General features: G+C 38.5%; 2 protein-coding genes across 4 annotated transcripts in view; both read left to right on the top strand.

Annotated features, from left to right (window-relative positions):
• LOC126981107 (uncharacterized) overlaps positions 1-11,623 on the top strand; it is a 29,546-nt gene extending 17,923 nt beyond the window's left edge. For both annotated transcript variants that reach the window (XM_050831811.1, XM_050831810.1), the window contains exon 2: positions 6,029-11,623. In XM_050831811.1, the coding sequence (XP_050687768.1) occupies positions 6,061-8,469 (2,409 nt within the window). In that variant the 5' untranslated portion in view covers positions 6,029-6,060 and the 3' untranslated portion in view covers positions 8,470-11,623. The remainder of the gene's footprint in view (positions 1-6,028) is intronic.
• Positions 11,624-13,880: 2,257 nt separating this feature from the next.
• The window catches only part of LOC126981108 (general transcription factor IIH subunit 1-like), a 28,546-nt gene continuing 21,297 nt past the window's right edge, over positions 13,881-21,129 (top strand). The window contains exons 1-3 of one of the 2 annotated variants that reach the window (XM_050831813.1): positions 13,881-14,165; positions 17,834-17,988; positions 20,765-20,898. In XM_050831813.1, the coding sequence (XP_050687770.1) occupies positions 17,835-17,988; positions 20,765-20,898 (288 nt within the window). In that variant the 5' untranslated portion in view covers positions 13,881-14,165; position 17,834. The remainder of the gene's footprint in view (positions 14,166-17,833; positions 17,989-20,764; positions 20,899-21,129) is intronic. The other variant, XM_050831812.1, reaches the window with a different exon arrangement.

The raw sequence follows: 21,129 nt of genomic DNA on the forward strand, positions 1-21,129 counted from the left end.
CCGGCGTCTCCCACGCCGGCGAGGCACCCGCCCGCTGTCTACAAGTATCGCAGCAGCCATGGAGATGCATATCAGAGGGATGAGGTGCAGCTTGTGAATGGCCAGGTTCAGGGTTATCCCCGCCAGGGAAATCAGCACGTCCCATCTCTTAGATTCTTGGGAGAGTTACCCGACACTGGTCACAATGAGACGACATGCAGTATTTTGCCTTACCTTACGAATATTGCCCTTGCCGTATATAATATGCACGTACGTACTAAATGGCATTAGTGAACACCTATTTCAAAAAGAGGGAGGAGCACAAAGTTACATATAAAAGTGGAGGAAGGAGTACGCAGATAGACTCCATACTGTGTAGGAGATGTAACTTGAAAGAGTATAGTGATTGTAAGGTTGTACCCGGAGAGAGTGTGGCAAGACAGCATAGTGTTGGTTGGGAAGCTGAGCTTAGCAGTGAAGACAAGGAGGCACTCCATTAGGTCCATAAGCCTTCTGAGAGTTGAGGCCAGAGAGGGCATAGAAAACATCATTATGAAGAATCTTAATAACAGGCATAAAGGAGTCAGAGGGCGGATGAGTAGGAGGAATATGCCCAGAATCGTCCAGGGTGGAGTTCTTACATAAAGTTTGAGCGAAGAGTTCAGCCTTAGAGATAGATGAGACGGCGGTGGTCATATATATATATCTATATATATATTTATATATTTATTTATATATATATATATTTTTATATATATATATATCTCTTTCTCTCTCTATCTCTCTCTCTCTCTCTCTCTCTCTCTCTCTCTCTCTCTCTCTCTCTATATATATATATATATATATATATATATATATATATATATATATATATATATATTATAAGTAGGCTATTTACAATCTCTACTTGATTTTTCCTTTTTTATTCTCTCTCTTGTGGATGGCAACAAATACAGCGCCTAGCATCCCTCTCTGACCAGGCATTACAATAATTTTATATTAATTACCAAACAAATCATGCATCAATAAACCATATGAGCAATCTCTCTCTCTCTCTCTCTCTCTCTCTCTCTCTCTCTCTCTCTCCCTTTGTTGTACCATATCGGTTTTTCCATCGCTTGTTTTCCGTCGCTCTTATGCCGCGTTACCGCTTTTCCCACCCTCCTTTGTTGTCTATTTCCACCTGTCAGTCATACACATCTGATATTTTTGCCTGCCTCTTTCCAGTACTGGGTTTGGGGGACCTAAGACCGGCGGCGTGTTTGATAATCTGAACGTACTCCAAAATGCGATTCTTGTCTGAATAAATATTTTGTTATCATGGTGTGTGTGTGTGTGTGTGTGTGTGTGTGTGTGTGTGTGTGTGTGTGTGTGTGTGTGTGTGTTTCCAATGAATTAGAATGTGTAACTCTCTCTCTCTCTCTCTCTCTCTCTCTCTCTCTCTCTCTCTCTCTCTCTCTCTCTCTCTCTCTCTCTCTCTCTCTCTCTCTCTCTCTCTCTCTCTCTCTCCCTGAATTTACTTGTTTACATATAAGTTTTGACCATTATGTCTCGTTCACAAAGTGTCATCGATTATAAACAATTTTGATTTGTCCACATTCGTAAAGCCATTAGATATTTTAAAACATTCGATCAATTTTCCTTGAAGGAACGGATATTTCTTAATAAGTTTAACATTTCCTAACATCTAAGGTAAACATTTTAGGACAATGCCACATCCTATATATCATGTGCATATGGGAGATGATATGCAGATTCGGTAAATCCTGTAGGGGAACCCCAGTGTGTCATTTATTATCATTTTCTGTAGGTTTAAATTGTTGTTTTCAGGTTAAGATGTTTGATTTGATATATTTTAGACGAAAAAAGAGGTGAGATCCAGCCTCTTTTCTTCTTAAAGTGCACCAGAGTGATGCATATAAATGTTAAAGGCGTGACCCTGGACCATCTTTTTTAGTGTTTGGAATCCCCTTGCTATAGTTTCACAAAATAAGGACTGTCCACACAACTTTTCACATAGGGTTAGGAATGCCCTTGCACACCAATGCACCACTTTTGTGATTATAGCCAATGCCACACATGGCACTGGTTTATTTTTTGTTTAGTCATTTGATTGTGACATCAGGTGCATGCCATCAATGTACTAACAATTGTCAGTACCATTAACTGTAAATGTAGTCTTAATTTGCTCTCTCAAACAGTACACCAAACTCATTAGTATTTATTTCTATATACAACTTATCACAGATCCATAGGGAAAAATTTGTATAATCCCATGTAGATATAATGAGGGAGTTTTAATGCTTATTATCTAGAATACTAGGACTCAGGGTTGGCAAAAACCAATGGTTTAAAAAAAAGTTTTTTTTTGGTTTAAACCAGTTTTATTTTGGTTTAAACCATTTTTTTTGGTTTAAACCATTTTTTTTGTTTAAACCAGTTTTTTGGGTTTAAACCAGTTTTTTTTGTTTAAACCAGTTTTTTTTAAACCAGTTTTTTTAAACCAGTTTTTTTTTGTTTAAACCTTTTTTTATTGTTTAAACCATTTTTTTTAAACCAGTTTTTTTTTTGGTTTAAACCAGTTTTTTTTTGTTTAAACCAGTTTTTTTTTGTTTAAACCAGTTTTTTTTGGTTTAAACCAGTTTTTTTGGTTTAAACCAGTTTTTTTGTTGTTGTTTAAACCAGTTTTTTTTAACCAGTTTTTTTTTGTTTAAACCAGTTTTTTTGGTTTAAACCATTTTTTTTGTTTAAACCAGTTTTTTTTGTTTAAACCAGTTTTTTTTGTTTAAACCAGTTTTTTTTGTTTAAACCAGTTTTTTTGGTTTAAACCTGTTTTTTTGTTTAAACCAGTTTTTTTGGTTTAAACCAGTTTTTTTGTTTAAACCAGTTTTTTTTGTTTAAACCAGTTTTTTTTGTTTAAACCAGTTTTTTATTGTTTAAACCAGTTTTTTTTTGTTTAAACCTTTTTTTTTTGTTTAAACCAGTTTTTTTTGGTTTAAACCTTTTTTTTTGTTTAAACCAGGTTTTTTTTTTTTGGTTTAAACTTTTTTTTTTTTTTCAGTATGTTTATTCCAGTAGTTCTATCCGTATATACATATATGAGTTTGAAAAGGAATTATAGATAGATTTAGAGATGGATTTAGCAAAATATTCATTTGATCTTCATACAATCTGTAAAAGAGGCAAAATGCAGCTTCTCTAACATGCTTTTTAATTGCAATGTTAAAGAGTAGTAAAACATGAAAGACCTCTTCTAATTTTCCAGTTGCATGCTTCAAAAACAGTTGTAAGAGAGAGAGAGAGAGAGAGAGAGGGGGGTGCTTTCCTGTTTTTTTTTTTTTAAACAATTTATCTGCTGTTTAGTGAAGTGGCAAACATATATATATATATATATATATATATATATATATATATATATATATATATATATATATATATATATATATATATATATATATATATATATATGTTTGCCACTTCACTAAACAGCAGATAAATTGTTTAAAAAAAATCCTTTCCAACAATGCATACAGAAAAATACTGGTAGCTAAATTATGTGTAAATTCAAATGTAGTACAATACTTATTCATACTTATTGTTTTCTGAAACTTACTGAGCAAATGCATATAACATACTGTACTGCACTAAGCCACAAATGGTTTAAACCAATAAAAAAAAACAGTGGTTTAAACCAACTAATAAAACCATTTTTTTTCTTTTGTGTGTATCTTTGTTAGTTTCATCAGTATTGTGGTTTTAACTATATGTAAGATTTTAATTATGTACAGCAGGGTTGGCGGTTTAAACCAGGGGTGTCAAACTCAAAACCCTTGGAGGGCCAATTCATGCTCTGAAGTGCCGTCATGGGGGCCAACAAGGGTAGAAAATACATTGACAAGATTGAAGTTACCGTGATACCGCGGGCCATTTATGACTATCCCGCGGGCCATGAGTTTGACACCCCTGGTTTAAACCAAAAAAACATCAATAAAACCAGTGTTTTTTGTGAATCTTTTTTAGTTTCATCAGGTATTGTGGTTTTAATTATATGTGGTTTTATTATTTTTATTATGCACAGTCATTTTACTAACACCAGGATGAAAACGTCAGTTGGTAAACTCAAATCTCTATTCAAATGCTGTAACTCAGAGTAACTGAAAACATAATTTTGGTACATTATATATATATATATATATATATATATATATATATATATATATATATATATATATATATATATATATATATATATATATATATATATATATATATATATATATATATATATATATATATATATATATATATATATATATATATATATATATATATATATATATATATATATATATATATATATATATATCTATATATATATAACCCCGATTATCCGAAAGCGGATTATCCGAAAAACCGGATTATCCGAAATTGATCTGGATAATGCAATTAATTTTTTTCCATACTAAAACGTTATAAAACATCAAAAAAAATTTAAAAAAATACATATGTACTATATTAACACATTTAAAATTGATAAGAACAGTTAAAATGAATATGCTTTCTAATACGTATTGCCGAAATAGCTTGTAACGAATAGATCAATGTATTAGACAAAAAACATTAAACAAACTCTCAACAACACCACGTCCGCACCTTCGCCCCAGCAAGGACGTAGGTGCGGCGAACGAACAAACTACTGCACGACTACTCTCACACCGTACTCTCAAGACAACGACACAAACACGACTCCCCTCTCCACTCCATGCCACATTCCCCTTCCAACATACGAGTTGTGCGATAATATGAGTCATCATACTGTGTCTCCACCTGCACGATGCATCAAGGTCACACTTGCAAGCTTGCACAACCATTCACAATCGCACTCTGCAACATTCACAATATTCAGATCTGCAACGCTCACAAGTATCAACATACACTGGTCCAGACAAGGAGACACACAGACAAACATACAATAAAACATTTACATCACATGTTTTAAGCGTACTACTTTGTTTAGCGTAGCGTGTGTTTGTTTGGTTTCATTGTTTACATCGTCAGTCGGCGGCAGTCGCAACGCCACAATGCCGACGATCAAACTGGCGGCGATCAAAATGGCGGCCATAAATCCGGATTATCCGAAAAATCGGCTTATCCGAAAGAGGCTTCCCCCCTTCCATTTCGGATAATCGGGGTTTTACTGTATATATATATATATATATATATATATATATATATATATATATATCTATATATATATATAGATATATATATATATATCTATATATATATACCAAAACTATGTTTTCAGTTACTCTTGAGTTACAGCATTTGACTGGAGATTTGAGTTTACCAACTGACGTTTTCTTCCTGGTGTTTGTAAAATGACTGTGCATAATAAAAAATAATAAAACCACATATTATTAAAACCACAATACCTGATGAAACTAAAAAAGATTCACAAAAAACACTGGTTTTATTGATGTTTTTTTTGGGGGGGTCAAACTCATGGCCCGCGGGATAGTCATAAATGGCCCGCGGTATCACGGCAGCGTCAATCTTGTCAATGTATTTTCTACCCTTGTTGGCCCCCATGACGGCACTTCAGAGCATGAATTGGCCCTCCAAGGGTTTTGAGTTTGACACCCCTGGTTTAAACCGCCAACCCTGCTGTACATAATTAAAATCTTACATATAGTTAAAACCACAATACTGATGAAACTAACAAAGATACACACAAAAGAAAAAAAAATGGTTTATTAGTTGGTTTAAACCACTGGATTTTTTTGTATTGGTTTAAACCATGGTTTAAACCGCCAACCCTGCTAGGACTCCATAAATTTTCCATATGATATGCCATTTCCATGAGTCAGAATAATTAGAACCCCTTTTGCTACTTTCCATGAGTCAACCATCTATCCTATGTGAATAGGTGTCCAGAAAGTCTAGGAAATAGCATTTTCAACATATTCCGGGGAGACTAACAATTGTTGTTGAATAATTGAATATTTCAACTGTTGCATTGTTTCATTAATGTTGTCTTGTCTTGCAGGTGAATGCAGATGTGCTGACTTGAAGAATGTCATGGATGAAGTATTTGGCAACAGCAGCAGTGAGACTGTGATGGAGGCTGAGCTGTGTCAAGTTTTGGAAACCATCCATCATGACCTTGCTTCCTTGCATCGGCGCCACTTACATAAACCATCTGCTGTCAGCGATAACATTACCACTAGTGTTGCCCACATTGCCAATCCCCCACAGGCAAAGTTATCACCATCTCACTTCAAGTTTGAAACTATGAACCATATGAGGCAGCCAACAGCAGCCCCCAGAAGATCCAAGGGTAAACTTCTACCAGTAGGTAAGGGGAATTCACCTCATCCCTATCCACGAGCAACCTCTGAAACTGCTTCATTCCTCAGACACACCAAGTCAGCTGTTGATGGTTGGGTCCCCCCCACCCGAGATTCCCTGCGGCCTAGAGCCTTCAGTGTTAATGCTTCCTCTCAGTACCACAGCTATGTAAATGTTCAAGCTCGCTGTCCAGCTTCTACCTGTGCTAATGTTCCAGGTCTGTCCCAGCCAGCCACACTTCCTCCATTGCCACACATCACAGTACTGCCTAAGTATGTGAATCTACCTCTATCTCCACAACCTACCAGCAGCAGTGCCCCATCCACTCCTTATAGAGAAAATGGAAAGCAATGCATACATCATAGTTATATTGAGTTATGGTCTGGGATGAAGGAGGAGCGAGATTCCCTCAGTGACAGTGAATGTGAAGGGTTGAGGCAGTCTTTGCAGGAACCCCAGACACCAACCAATCACTCCTCCCCTGGTTATGTACAGATGACCTCACCATTTGTCAAGAGTCCTCATGTGACCAGCTCCTTAAATGGGTCAGTGCTGGCAAATTTTGCAAGTAAACTAGCTTCTTATGCTGGCCAACAACCTAGAAGCATCTTTTGCCCTTTTTGCCCCAGATATTTCAGTTATGAAAAAAGCTTGAGTAGTCATATCCACAAGATGCATCGGATGGAACTGAATTCTATGGTTACAAATGTATGTAGTGATCTAAAGCTCCAGTTCTGTCCCATCTGTCAAGCGCAATTTTTCAACACCTCAGTCCTGCCCAAGCACCTGGTAGACTTTCATAGAGCATCAGTCATTGAAGTCCTTGAAAAGAGTGGCTGCATACTATCAGATGTCATGGGCATTCACTGTCCTTTCTGTACTAGAATGGTTCCACATAGTAAGACAGGAGAGGAGGTGTTACTTTATCATATTCAACAGTTACACTTCTCTGACTTTTGTGCCATGATTGAAAAAAATTTCCGACCATATACACCAGCCAGCTTTGAGTCCCTAAAGAGTCAGTCTTTAGAAGTGCTAGAAGCAGGAATCTTCCAGCCTAAAGTTACTTCCACACCTGGCCTCAGTAACAGACTAGGAACTATGACTTTATCTGTGCAAGCCCTCAATTTGGATTCCACTTGGTCCTCTCACACTGGAGCTGTGAGGTCACCAGTGATACCTCCCTCCAACCCCACCCCTGCAGAAACATTACATACCCAGGAACAGCAAGAAGATAGACAGGAGGGTCAGCATTTGGCTCCTTCACCAACTAAAGGTATCTTGCGCCACCAGAGTTCACTGAGTAGGAAGCCAAGTGTTAAGCGAGAGTTACGATTTAGTGTTCCTCCTGTCACTAGTGAGGAAGTGTTTTTCCAAGAATCCCCAGAGCCCTCTGTTGTGGAGCCTCCTGCTCCTGAGCCTCCCTCTGGACTACATCATCAGCACCACCAAGCTTGTATTGATAAGTCTAACAAAGTCATTCCAGTAAGGGTTGACAGTCTGTCAACTGCTGATTTCCTGGACCTGACTGCAAAGACTGATACACAGAGAAAGAGGCGGAGGTTGGGCCTCGGTCTGCACTCCAGAAAGGCTTTCAAGAAAAGAGATAAGGAAAACATAGGAGAACGAGGGTTGAACAGTTTGGTCAATGAAGCAACAAAAATGGTGGATTGTGGAAAAAAACAAGACCATATTATTTGTCCAGCAATGAGAACCCAAGGCACAAGAACTTTTCGGCGCCCTAAACCTGTAGCTGTGCCCTGTGTACCCAAAGTGCCACCAGCTACCAAGGTGGCTGATAATGGAACCCTGGAGCTAGTTAATAAGATAAATGGGGAGGAAGAAACTTGCACATCACCCTTCACCAACATGAAGCTTTATTCCCCTCTCAGGATGTTTCGCTGTAACAATTGCCGTGTCAAATTTTGTGACAATGAGTCTCTGAGTAGCCATATTAGTATGCGTCACAAGGGTCTTCTGCATTTATTGAGGCCTCAATATGGTTGTGGTGTTTGTTCTGCCAAATTTTTTGAAAACAAGTATCTTGTGAAACATTGCTTGCAACATCACACTTCCCTTTTAGAGATTCGCAGCCCCCACAAACAAAAAATTACTCTATATAGGTTTACACATGATTAAATCAAATATTACACAGAACTGTTAGCCATGTTGTGTTGCTTTATGCAAAGTTGGGCATCAAATTGCTATTCCATTAATCATGATTCAACTTTTGAGTTAACTTTGGAAATAATCATCAAACTAATTAAGTTCCATTATGTTTAACTTCTGTTAACTCAAGTCTGTTAACCCAAATATTTCATAAATAAACTTTTAAAAGTTTATTTGTTAGAGTTGAAGATGGGGTTATTAGTGGCATTACAATGGTATTTGTAAATATCTATGGTTGTTACTAGTTCTTAAAAGTGTCTAGAGCATGTTTTTAGCTTTCATTTCTGTCATAGATGAGTATTTAACAAATACTGATTCTTGTTTTCCTTGCCCTACAAGTATATAGTACAAGGAGGAATAAACTTCAAAACCAAAACCGTGCTCAGGACACCAAAACCTGGCAACAATCATAGATATTTGTCAACTCTATTATTGGCATAAACTATGAATTTACCATTGTAATTTCTACTATTATAAGCTTACAGAAGGTGTGATACGTTTTGCCGCACGGTAACACGTAATTTTTGAGCAGTGTCTTGCTTCCTCCATTGCCTGCCTGCCTTTGTAGAACCTCTACATTTATTGCTTCAGATCTTTTTATGATAAGAATAACATTCACAGTTTATCAACAAGTTTCGTTACCTTTTTAATAAATTACTGATTAACAGTTATTAAAGTTAACTTTTGGGTTAATGAATTAATGGTTAACAAAGTTTACTTTTTGATCAACTTTGCCCACCTCTGGCTATATGTATATGCAGTGAACATTGTGAGGTATAAACCTCTCTGAAACTAAGAAAGAAACCGTAATCATGTAACAATAATATTCGATGCTTCTATGATACTGAATGGTTTACCCTGAAATTGAGAATATGTAGTGTGGAGCAGAAGAAAATGTTTTTGAAGAGTAAGCGCATGAAGGAAATGCAACACATACTCTTACAAGAAATATGTTTAGGATGAGATTGATTAACATTAGTAAGAAAATAATCAAGAAAGTTGTGAGAAGGATGCAGTAGACATTGTGAATGTAGGAAATGTTGTTTTACATAGTTAGATACTTGAAGAATTTACTCTCAAAATATCTATTTTATTAATATATGGCACATGAAAAGACTATCAAAACTATAACTTACTTTCTTAATGTGTATGTGTTAATGAATATGATTCTATAATTATTGGTAGTACACAGTGCTTATTACTTTTTGGTCGGCCCAAACCATACTGACCAGTGTTGGGAGGTTGTGTTGTTGAACGTCCTAATTTTCACACACATGCACAAAAATTGACTATAATGAGCTTGCTCTAATTGTGAGGGTACTTGCTGTCAGTTACGAGTCCAGCACGTGATCAGGCCATTGTGGTGAATGGGCCGGCACACACAGGTTTTGCTACAAGTGTCAGTTTAGAAACAGACTTGTATAAGAAAAGGAGTCAGCAGAGGGCACATTCCCATGCATACCTTAACTATCCATCTCCTGGATTGCTGAAGCACATAACTATGCCCACTAGCATTACCTACTTGATCATCACTTGATGATACCATTATTCACTATGGAAAGCTTATGAATATGAAGCCAAGATGATGCTTCAACCCATTACTCATTACTGTAAGTCTTGAAGCTCTGCCAACTGAACCATCATCATCTTCAGTCATTACTAGTCCACTGTAGAACAAAAGTCTAATGTTCTCCATCCTTCTCATTATGATTTTAGTGTACTCATTCATACTCCAGCAAAATGCTCTAAAAGAACTTACTCCATATCAGATGCATTTTTACTTACTCTGGCTCGAGTTAATAAAAACACTTGTTACCACAGCAGTGAATCAGTCATGCTGTCTAAGATAGGTAGTATGTAAAAATCTGCACAAATCTAGAATAGAGACTGTTCATCACCACACAATACATTTTTGAGATTAGGCAGTAAATACACTTCAATACCAATTATCCTCCATTTCAGGCTGGCATTTCAGGTTAACCTATAAATAGGTATGGAGAAACCTGGGGAAGGTAAACTGAGGTAACCCAGATGTTGCACTTGGCCTGTATTCCAGGGTGATTGACAGGTCCTCACCCACCACAGGCTAAAAGACCAATGAGACAGATAAGTGCCGAGGCCATGCACAGCTATAGCGTATACCCCCAGCTTTACCTTTACCTAACCAATAAAAAAATTGGAGTATTAAGCTGATTTCTTATAAAATCCAAAGATTACTCCATAAAATAAATGACAGCATCTGATATACGAGTATAGCATTGACAGGCAGAACGTCTGATCTCTCCATCACCCAACACACAAGAAAATATTCATATTACTTTACCGTAACACAATTTTCAGAACTTGACAGGGTAAAGAAATTAATTAATTACGAGGAGTGAAAAGCAGAAAATAAAATTCAATGTTTATACCACTTCTTACTTTTATCATTATTTACAGCAATTATGGAATTAATTTTAGAATAAAATGTTTATTTCTTGTACATAAAACAGTCCTGATTATGATTTTATCATCATTGTTTTAGGTGGAACCTTTTATATCTATAGGCAGTTCCATGGTCTGTGCCATCCTAGGATGGAACTTCACATATCTATGAAGCCTCCCCAGTTCTTCACCTAGGGACACATAAGCTAACTGTGGGATCATGTTTGAAAGATGGGCCCTGATGTAACCACTGGTTCATAATTATAAATCTGTAAAATGTCTACCTTATGTAAACATTCAAGAGCCATGCATCTGTAGCTTCCAAGAATAACTATATAAAGTACAGTAAGTAAGTTACTTGTTGGTTCTTTAATATGTGTATTACAATGATTTTTGGAAGTGTAATATTTTCAAGGACATACATAACCTCTTTGTAAAGAGTTGAAAATTGCAGCATTTGGGCCAAAAAAATGTTCAAATCTAAAGTGGTACAGTATTTTGTGTGTGCATCACTTTGTACTAAATGCAGTTGTATATGGTATTTAGTTTTGGTTTATGTAAATTGATATATATATAGTGTGTGTCCACTTACAATTTACTGTAATTCATCAATTACAATATGTGTATTAGTACTGGTCAGAATGTATATTAAATATTAAGGAAATCTTGTGCCATATCCTGTATTAAAGTATGAATTAATCTTAGCATCACCACCACCACCCTATAATCACCCCAATCATTATCTTTACCCTCATCATCATCATAACACAAGCCTGTGCATTGGTATGTTAATATCCTTCTCTTCTCTGAATCTTATAGCTGTTTACCTTGGTAGAAGCAGAGCTCTGGGTAGGTCACAACATGACCAGTATCGCAGATAAGTTGAAACTGTAGAAAGGAAGAAATTTATAATTATTTAAATGTGTTTTTCCACCTCCTGAACATATACCCATCACTTGATAAAGAGACCACAGACTATAAACAAAAAAAATCAAATAGCCTTACATAGAGTACCTCAGAAGAGGTGTTGATATTCTAATTGCCAATTGCCAAGCTTTAATTACTGAGGATGGTATAATCTGTACTATTTTCTGATATAGTAAGCTAATAACTTTTTTTCTCTAATAAAGTATCATATATACATATATAATATAGCATATTTTTTTCCTTTTCCCTTTTTTTTCTAATATTAATAAATATAAAAACAAATGTGTGAATGAAAGAATGCTACAGCAGCGATTACTGACAACATATTAACTTGAAAAAATCATGCCAAAACCTTCAACCCACTGTAACTACTTAAGAATTATTCACACTACACCAGCACGCTTAGGCCTGATTCATATTGTACATAAAGTGACCGGCACGGAACGTATTGTTGTGCTGGAAGCTTCCCTCGGGGTCTATGGGCCTCTGGAAGACTGGGAGGAGCGAGCAGGGAGGCGGGGAGCAAGGCCGCGGCCAGGCGCCAGGCGAGAAGTGTTGCCAACTCGCCCATATTTTTGCTACATGTTCATTCTTGTATGATCGAATATATACTGTAACGTTCTAGACTGTACTGTTCTGTATATATAAAGGAGAAGAGGGCGAGAGGAGTCAGTCCCAATCATAGTAAGCCATAGTCAGCTAGTGTTCAGTGAAGAGTCAGAGTGAATTTTATAAGGAGGAATATATTAAACTGTGCAGGAGGAATATTAAGCTGTGCAAGGTGTTTTGCATATCTCCCTCCCACAGAGTCTCCTGACGGCGACACGGAACCCAAGTAACACGTCCGGCATAACAGTATCGTTCCGGACCGACAAAATATTTATTAGGGTTGCCAGAAGGCTTTTCGTGCACCTCCCCCCAGAAATATACTTCTGATTGGCATTTCCAGATAGAGAACTATCCCTAGAAAACGATTAGGTATGTTAACACTTCGAAAAAGCGTCCCCTGTGCCCCTTACAGGTTCACAAACTATCCCCGGTGCGGCTCTCTGGCGCTCCATCAAATGACGCACCCAGTCACCGACACAGGCAAATTACACATAAACTTAAGGGTTTTCAGGACCCTGAATCACAAAACTGTTTCATTTTTGCGATTAAATGCCTTCATTATGAGGTAAAGGTCAGCTCAAGGTAAGAAAATGATTTTATTGAATATAAATTGTTCATTATATTATCAAACATCAGTGGGGGCATACGCCGGAGGGTGCGTCGCCTCGCCCACCCTAAGCTCGGGGGGGTCTCCGGGCGAGTCTCCATGCAGGCCCCCTTCCCAACCCGATTGAGTATCTCTCGGCAAGATCTATCGAGTTGCTCAAACCACGAACTCCGTGGGCGTCCCCTTGGCCTCCTCCATTCAGGATTGTCTCCTACAGAGACAACCCGATGAGCAGGATCAGGTTCAGGGTAATATATGCCACGTGCCCGGAATTGGCGTTGACAGACTATGCAAGTAATATATGTCGAATCAGTCTCATAGAGTATAGTTGCTGGTTTGACACGTACAAAGTCATTCCAGCGATATCCCATGATTCTGCGTAGACATTTTTTACCAAAGGCATCAATCCACCTCTCCAACAAGTCCCCATTTAATTAGTGTCCGTGTCTCACAACCATATATTGTCACCGCCCGGCAAGGGCGGTTAATGTTGTTGGATAAGGAAAGACCTGTCTGTCTGATGCGATCTCTAAATATGTCGATCAAACCTGTCAAATGAAGTACATATACCATCACATTCCAAGAATCATATTCATCTTTCTATTGATACATCGCTCAGTGCGCAGCCGCAACTATATTCCATCGGCCACTTTTGCGTGGAAATACTACATAGCAGCGATCGCCGCCATTGGTAACGATCAAAACAAACAAAATGACTGTGAAAGCGGCCCTAGGCTAGAGTACGGCCCTAAATTATTGAACTTGAGTTGCGAGTCACCCATGCAATAGCTAGTCCACTGACGGTGTAGCCTTTGGATCAGAGTTTTACTCTTTCTGAGAGTGTTCGGCACTGATGTACTTTTTTATCTTTTGATTCTTGTATCAGAAATAAATTCGACTACAGTATTTTCGGACATCTCCCTCATCCCCTTGTGCCATGGGCTGAGGACGAGCTCGGGGCCCCGGCCTGGGTGGTTGCCATGGTGAGGCCGAGGCCGCCCGCCGCCGCCGCCGCCGCCAGGTGCCGCTGGGGCCGCATGTTTTGGTAGTGTCCCGCACCACAGCTGAGGCGAGGTCCGCGCTGCTCACCGACTGGAAGGTAAGTTTGCTCTCATAACAGATAGGGGTTTTCACGTGATACTCATCAACATTCTAATGCCCACAGTGGAGCCACTTCTTTCAAATAGGGCAAGGCAAGTTTTTCCTTGTCGCACCTGTCTCTTTTCCCTCAAATCCAATGAAATCAACACACCCCATAGAAGGGCCTAGAGCTATCCTTCAGTAATAATCAAGACTGGTATAGGTCCACTTATGCAGCCGTCCGACTTCACTCTTCAGAACTGCTTGATATATATATATATATATATATATATATATATATATATATATATATATATATATATATATATATATATATATATATATATACTTGTACATATATGCTTATGTAGGTTAAGATTCGTTTTAGTTCCATGCCAGTATTTCATTACTGACCTTATGAAACATCACTAGCTCTTCATATATTTCTTCTACAAATGTTCAACAATCATGGAAACGCTTTCAAAATCCAATTCAAGGACTATTTATTGTTGAAAATATGGGATAATGTTCATGAAAGTGCAGCCTCCTCTGGCATTGGCCGCGGCGGCAGTGCAGCCGGTGTTGCGAGAAATACCTCTTCGCAGAAATAAGTCGCATATACATGTGTGTGTGTGGGGGGGGGGTCCAGGGGGGGGCATCAATGTGTTTAAGATAAATCATATGATTTAAATCAACTTTATTTAAATCAAACAACTCTGACTTTTGAGTATAGGGGATTTTAATTGATAATCTGAAATCTGCTAAGTTGAGGTCTGTAAAAGTGAGTATCAACTGTTCCAGCATGCCTCTGAGGATGTTTTGCCCTGTAGAATCAGTGCAGTAGGTACTACTGTTCCAAAAACTTATTCTGTTGACAGTTCCTATGACCTCTCATGCTTGAATTTTTACAGGTTTTATCTTGCTGGCATCATTTCTGTCATCCTTAAGAATTAGGTTTTCATTCCAATAGCCAGTATTATTATCAGTGGTGTGGAGAGTTGAGGAGTTGGCTACTTTTGGCTGGAGTCGGAGTTGGAGTCGGTAAAAATATCTCCGACTCCTCTATGTGATGAATTTTCATTTTTTTTTTTTTTTTTTTTTTTTTTACAGCAAAGGAGACAGCTCAAGGGCACAAAAAAGTAAACATTAATTAAAAAAAAAGCCCGCTACTCGCTGCTCCTAAAAAGAATCCAAAGAGGTGGCCGAAAGATAAGTCAGTTTCGGGAGGAGAGGTGTCCTGATACCCTCCTCTTGAAAGAGTTCAAGTCGTAGGCAGGAGGAAATACAGATGAAGGAAGATTGTTCCAGAGTTTACCAGCGTGAGGGATGAAAGAGTGAAGATGCTGGTTAACTCTTGCATAAGGGGTTTGGACAGTATAGGGATGAGCATGAGTAGAAAGTCGAGTGCAGCGGCCGGGAGGGTGGAGGCATGCAGTTAGCAAGTTCAGAAGAGCAGTCAGCGTGGAAATATCGATAGAAGACAGAAAGAGAGGCAACATTGCGGCGGAATTTAAGAGGTAGAAGACTATCAGTATGAGGAGGAGAGCTGATGAGACGAAGAGCCTTTGCCTCCACTCTGTCCAGAAGAGCTGTGTGAGGGAGCCCCCCACACATGAGATGCATACTCCATACGAGGGTAGACAAGGCCCTGTATATGGACAGCAACTGTGCAGGGAGTAGAATTGGTGGAGATGGTACAGAACGCCCAGCCTCGAGGAAGCTGATTTAGTAAGAGATGAGATATGAAGTTTCCAGTTGAGATTTTGAGTTAAGGATAGACCGAGGATGTTTAGTGTTGAGGAAGGTGATAGCTGGGTGTTGTCAAAGAATAGGGATAGTTGTTTGGAAGATTGTGTCGAGTGGATAGGTGGAGAAACTGTGTTTTGAGGCGATGAAGGACACCAGGTTCTTCTTGCCCCAATCGGAAATAATAGTAAGGTCTGAGGCTAAGCGTTCTGCAGCCTCCAGCCTTGAGTCGTTAAGTTCCTGAAGGGTGGGTCTTCTATTAAAAGAAGTTGAATAATGCAGAGTGGAATCATCGGCGTAGGAATGGATAGGACAGTTCGTTTTGGAAAGAAGATCATCAATGAACAACAGAAAAAGAGTGGAGATAGGACAGAACCCTGTGGGACACCACTGTTAATAGATTTAGGGAAGAACAGTGACCGTCTACCACGGCAGAAATAGAACGGTCAGAAAGGAAACTGGAGATAAAGGTACAGAGAGAAGGATAGAAACCGTGGGAGGGTAGTTTAGAAAGAAGATTTGTGCCAGACCCTATCAAAAGCTATTGATATGTCCCGAGCAATTGCAAGAGTTTGACCGAAACGGCTAAATGAGGATCACCAAGAGTCAGTTAAGAAGGCTAGGAGATCACCAATAGAACGCCTCATGGAACCCATACTGGCGATCAGATAGAAGGTCAGAAGTGGAAAGGTGCTTTTGAATCTTATGGTTAAGGATTGATTCAAAAGCTTTAGATAGACAAGAAAGTAAAGCAATAGGACGGTAGTTTGAGGGATTGGAGCGGTCACCCTTCTTAGGTACAGGCTGTGTGAAGGCATACTTCCAGCAAGAAGGAAAGGTAGATGTTGACAGGCAGAGGCGAAAGAGTTTGACCAGGCAGGGTGACAGCACGGAGGCACAGTTTTTAAGGACAATAGGAGGCACTCCATCAGGTCCATAAGCCTTCTGAGGATTGAGGCCAGAGAGGGCATAGAAAACATCATTTTGAAGAATCTTTATAACAGGCATAAAGGAGTCAGAGGGGGGATGAGTAGGAGTAATATGCCCAGAATCGTCCAGAGTGGAGTTTTTAGAAAAAGTTTGAGAGAAGAGTTCAGCCTTAGAGATAGATGAGACGGCAGTGTTGCCGTCAGGACTGAGGAGTGGAGGGAAAGATGAAGAAGTGAAGTTGGAGGAGATGTTTTTGGCTAGATGCCAGAAGTCACGGGAAGAGTTAGAGAAAGCAAGGTTTTGACATTTTCTATTAATGAAAGAATTTTTGGTTAGTCGGAGAATAGATTTGGCACGATTTCGGGCAGAAATGTAAAGTGCTTGGGTGCACTGCTAGGTCAGTGTTGCCACTTTGTTGGAAATTCTCACAAGCTTGTGGGAGAAATAAACTTTGGGATTTCAAGTGTGGAAAGCATTTCCAGCAAGCAATTTATGGGAATTTTTTTTGAGTATTGATTTAGTGTGGATTGTTTTTGAGGAAATGTTATATTTTAGGATGCCTCGCATGAATTAATCTGCAGATCATTAAGATGAATGACTAGACAATGTCATGGAAGATGTATCTAATGACATGTGATACATCTTGTATTGGGTGAGTCTGAGAGGGGGTGGAGTCATAGCCAAAATTTTAAAAATCTGACTCCACACCCCTGATTATTATACCTTGTTTTATCAGCATCTTTACAAAAAGTATTGTCTCATTCATCTTGTTCCTAAGAAGAATCACCTTTCCAGTCTTTGAAGCTGTCAAACTTGAACTTTTTAGCCTTCTTTTAAATCTTTTGAGACTATTCTGAACAGAGAGATTCTCAAGCTCACAGTCCACTTGGAATATTTTCCCTTCTAGGTATTACATGTTTGACAAAGGGAATTATATTGTCAATCTTTGTATTACTGCAGTTTTTCAATTGCCTTTTTAGGTAGGATCAAAGATTTCTTTTCTGGTTGCAGGATGAGTGTAGAAAGAGAGGACATTCTACTTCAAGTCAACAATGTTCGGTACAAGAAAAACAATGGACAATTGTACCTCTCCCAAACCCGCATGGGATGGATGATGGAGGACTCTGACACCTCCACCGTCAGCGTTCTCTACAATGATATCCGCAGTGAGTTGAACCAGAGTGGGAAAGGAGACCAAGCTTGTTTTTAGTTTACATTCTTAATTTATTGAGCCATTTTTGCAATACTGATTTGGGTTTTATATTTTTCTAAAAAAGGAGAAAGACATAACTGCTAAATTGAAGAATTTGTACAAAATGATGATACACTAGGTTTAATTAGTTTGACACTGGTGGTAAGGTACTATTTTTGTTTCTCCATCTCATGAAATTCCTTTGTATCCCTCATGAAACAGTTAAAGTCATCCCTTGGCTATAGTACATTCAGCTATTGCATTTTACAGCAACACTTTTCATCCCATTATCAGCAACTTTACCTCATCCACCACCCATCTACACTCTTCCACTCTAATACCACCCATGCTAGACCAACCAAGGCATGACAGCTCTTTCTTTCCAACACCACTCACATTCAGCAACCTCAAAATATTCCTACTACCTCTCCTTCATCCTCTGTCTTTATTACTCCAGCTTTCCATTTACTCATAAATTTTGTTCTATTTCCTTCCTCACACCATTTACTTCCTTCCAGAAAGCCTTATTGGTCCCCTTAATTTTTTAGGCAATGTTGCACCTCATCTTACATCTACTAAATTTTGATTGATCGCTTTTCTTTTTTTTCTTTCTGAACTTGCTTTTTCAGATTATTTCACTTCCTGAAAAGCTTTACAGTTGGGCTCACCCCTACTCTGCATATATATTTTGTATATTTGAAATTTGGCGCGCGCGGCGATCCGGGATACGGTGTGGGGCGCTGTTTTGGCCCGGCCGTAGTGAAGAGGTTAAAAACTTTTGCCGATTTATATTAGATCAAATACGTTTTATTATAATTCCTGGATCATTTACTACTATATTAATGAAAGAAATGTAGGACTGACGCATAAAATATGTGAAGGGGCTGACGAAGATGTGCCTATCTCGACCCCTTGCCAGATTCCAACAATTTGGCCCTCCAACACCTCTTCCCCTCTGGAAAAACCTCTTTGAGTATTATGGAAGGAGAAAATGGCCAAAGAGGTTCTACAGTCGAAGAGGTTGCCTTATGGTATGGCCGTTAGCCCTTTCATCTTTTCAAGAAAGCAGTCCCTGTTAATATAGGTTACTAAGTTAAAAAGTTATTGCATGTTGTTTATCGAAAAACTTATATTTCGAGAACTCAGCAATTTAAGTTTCAAGTTACAATATCATAGTGTATGTACAAAACTATACGGGTACCATGGGGCTTCTTCCTCTTCTGCTTTATCCAGTTTTTTCTTCGTAAGGCAAGCTGCCAAAGCAGTACTTGACCTCTCCTTGATTTCCTTCCCTTTCTTGTTGAATAAAGGCATTGCAAAAACAAGGAAAAAGGCTTAAATGCAGGTGAGACACATGTAGGAGTGTGTTCCGAGTCGCTATCTCTCCCTCTCTCTAAAATGAGTCATCTGATCCTTAGGCCACCTTTGTCATCTTTCATGGACCACTTATAATACACAACTCGGAAAACCCCCCAGCAAAAAAAGCATATAAATCATTATCAAAAAGGGATGGATTGGAGTGACTAAGCAGTTGCGTGCCTTATCAGCATGAGGGAAGGTCATAAAAGGTGAATTCTTGCCTAAATACTGGCATTAGATTTCAGTAATATTTTAACACAGTTATTCCTGACCCCAGCTTTCTCTCAAGACAAAAAACAAAACGGTAATTCTAAGGGAAAATTCAATATTTTTTGCCTCATACGCCCCCCTTTTAGCGTGATCACTCCTCTTCCATACTTTCAACTTCATTCCTTTGCATTTTAAGCCACTCCACCTTCTCGCCCTTCACTTTTGCCAGCTCATTTACTTTCACTTCTTCATTGGTAGGTGCCTCCATTCTACCCAGCAATGCCCGAACCCTCTACCATGCTTCCACCAGGTAGAGTGGTCTTCAGCAACCCCCATAGCACATTCACATCTAGGAAAGTATGTCTTACACACTTTGGTACTGACACAATCCATTAACATTCTCTCCATCCTGGCACTCTCTCTTATATACTTGTATATATCTTGCTTCTTAAACCATGTTCCCATTTATCAGCTGTTCTCAGTCAGTTTCTCACCACACTCCTTGATTCCAGCAACATTGTATGGTCCTGTCACTCTCACACATCCTAGCATTTATAGCATCAATGACCACTATTTTTTTTATCCAATTTCAAAACTTCCCTCATATCCTTCTAACACTTCCTGAAGCTGCTCCCTTTATTCTTTCAGTGTCATATGACTGGTGTAGTTGCAGCACCATGAAACATGGCTCAGTAATTAATCAATCCCTCTCTCTTTCACTCCTCTCTCTTCTTGATCCCCAAATCTTCACAAACACTCATCTCCTCTGCCAAACCTCATTGTACCCCACATCACTCAAGTTCTCCACCTTGTTTTCTCCACACACTTCCACAGCTCACTTTTCATCCACACTGCTTCCTCCTCCACTCCCCATATCCTCTCATTCACTCCTGACTCATTGCTTTCACTCAGTCAGTCCACACCTCACCCACACCTTTTTATTAGAATCCTTAGACATTCATGGATTTACATTAGCAATGAATAACTAGGTAGTTATTTTTTTCTTTTAATTTTTTTTAAATTCATAATTGGAATTAAATATAGATATTAGAATAATAATCATATTTCCACTGATGATTACTAGATTAAAAGGAGGCACCTATTACAGTATCATGTCAGCAAGCCTATGAACTAAGATAAGGATTTTATTGAAGATTTTACATAAAATTAATTTCTTACAGCTCAGAAGATTTCACCTGAAGGGAAACCCAAAGTCCAGCTCCAGATTGTGCTACATGACATCTCTTCATATACCTTCCACTTTTGTACTCCAGAAGGAAGAGAAAAACAGATTGCTGAAAGAAATAAAGTTAAGGTGAGCCATAATTTATTTTTGGCCTCAATATATGCTTGTGTTTAGTTGCAAGAATAAAGGGGCAGAGTAAAAGGGTGTGCATACAAACCAGTCAGGAAAATACATATGAAATAAGTTTTGCCAGTGACTGAGAAAATGTATGCTGAGAATGTAATAATTTTGGAGGGGTATAAAAGATGCATGGGGAATAGAAGGGATGACCATTTTGATAAGTGTCCTAGCCAAAAATGT

Source organism: Eriocheir sinensis, chromosome 46 (genome assembly GCF_024679095.1).
Source record: "Eriocheir sinensis breed Jianghai 21 chromosome 46, ASM2467909v1, whole genome shotgun sequence".
Taxonomy (NCBI): Eukaryota; Metazoa; Arthropoda; class Malacostraca; order Decapoda; family Varunidae; genus Eriocheir; species Eriocheir sinensis.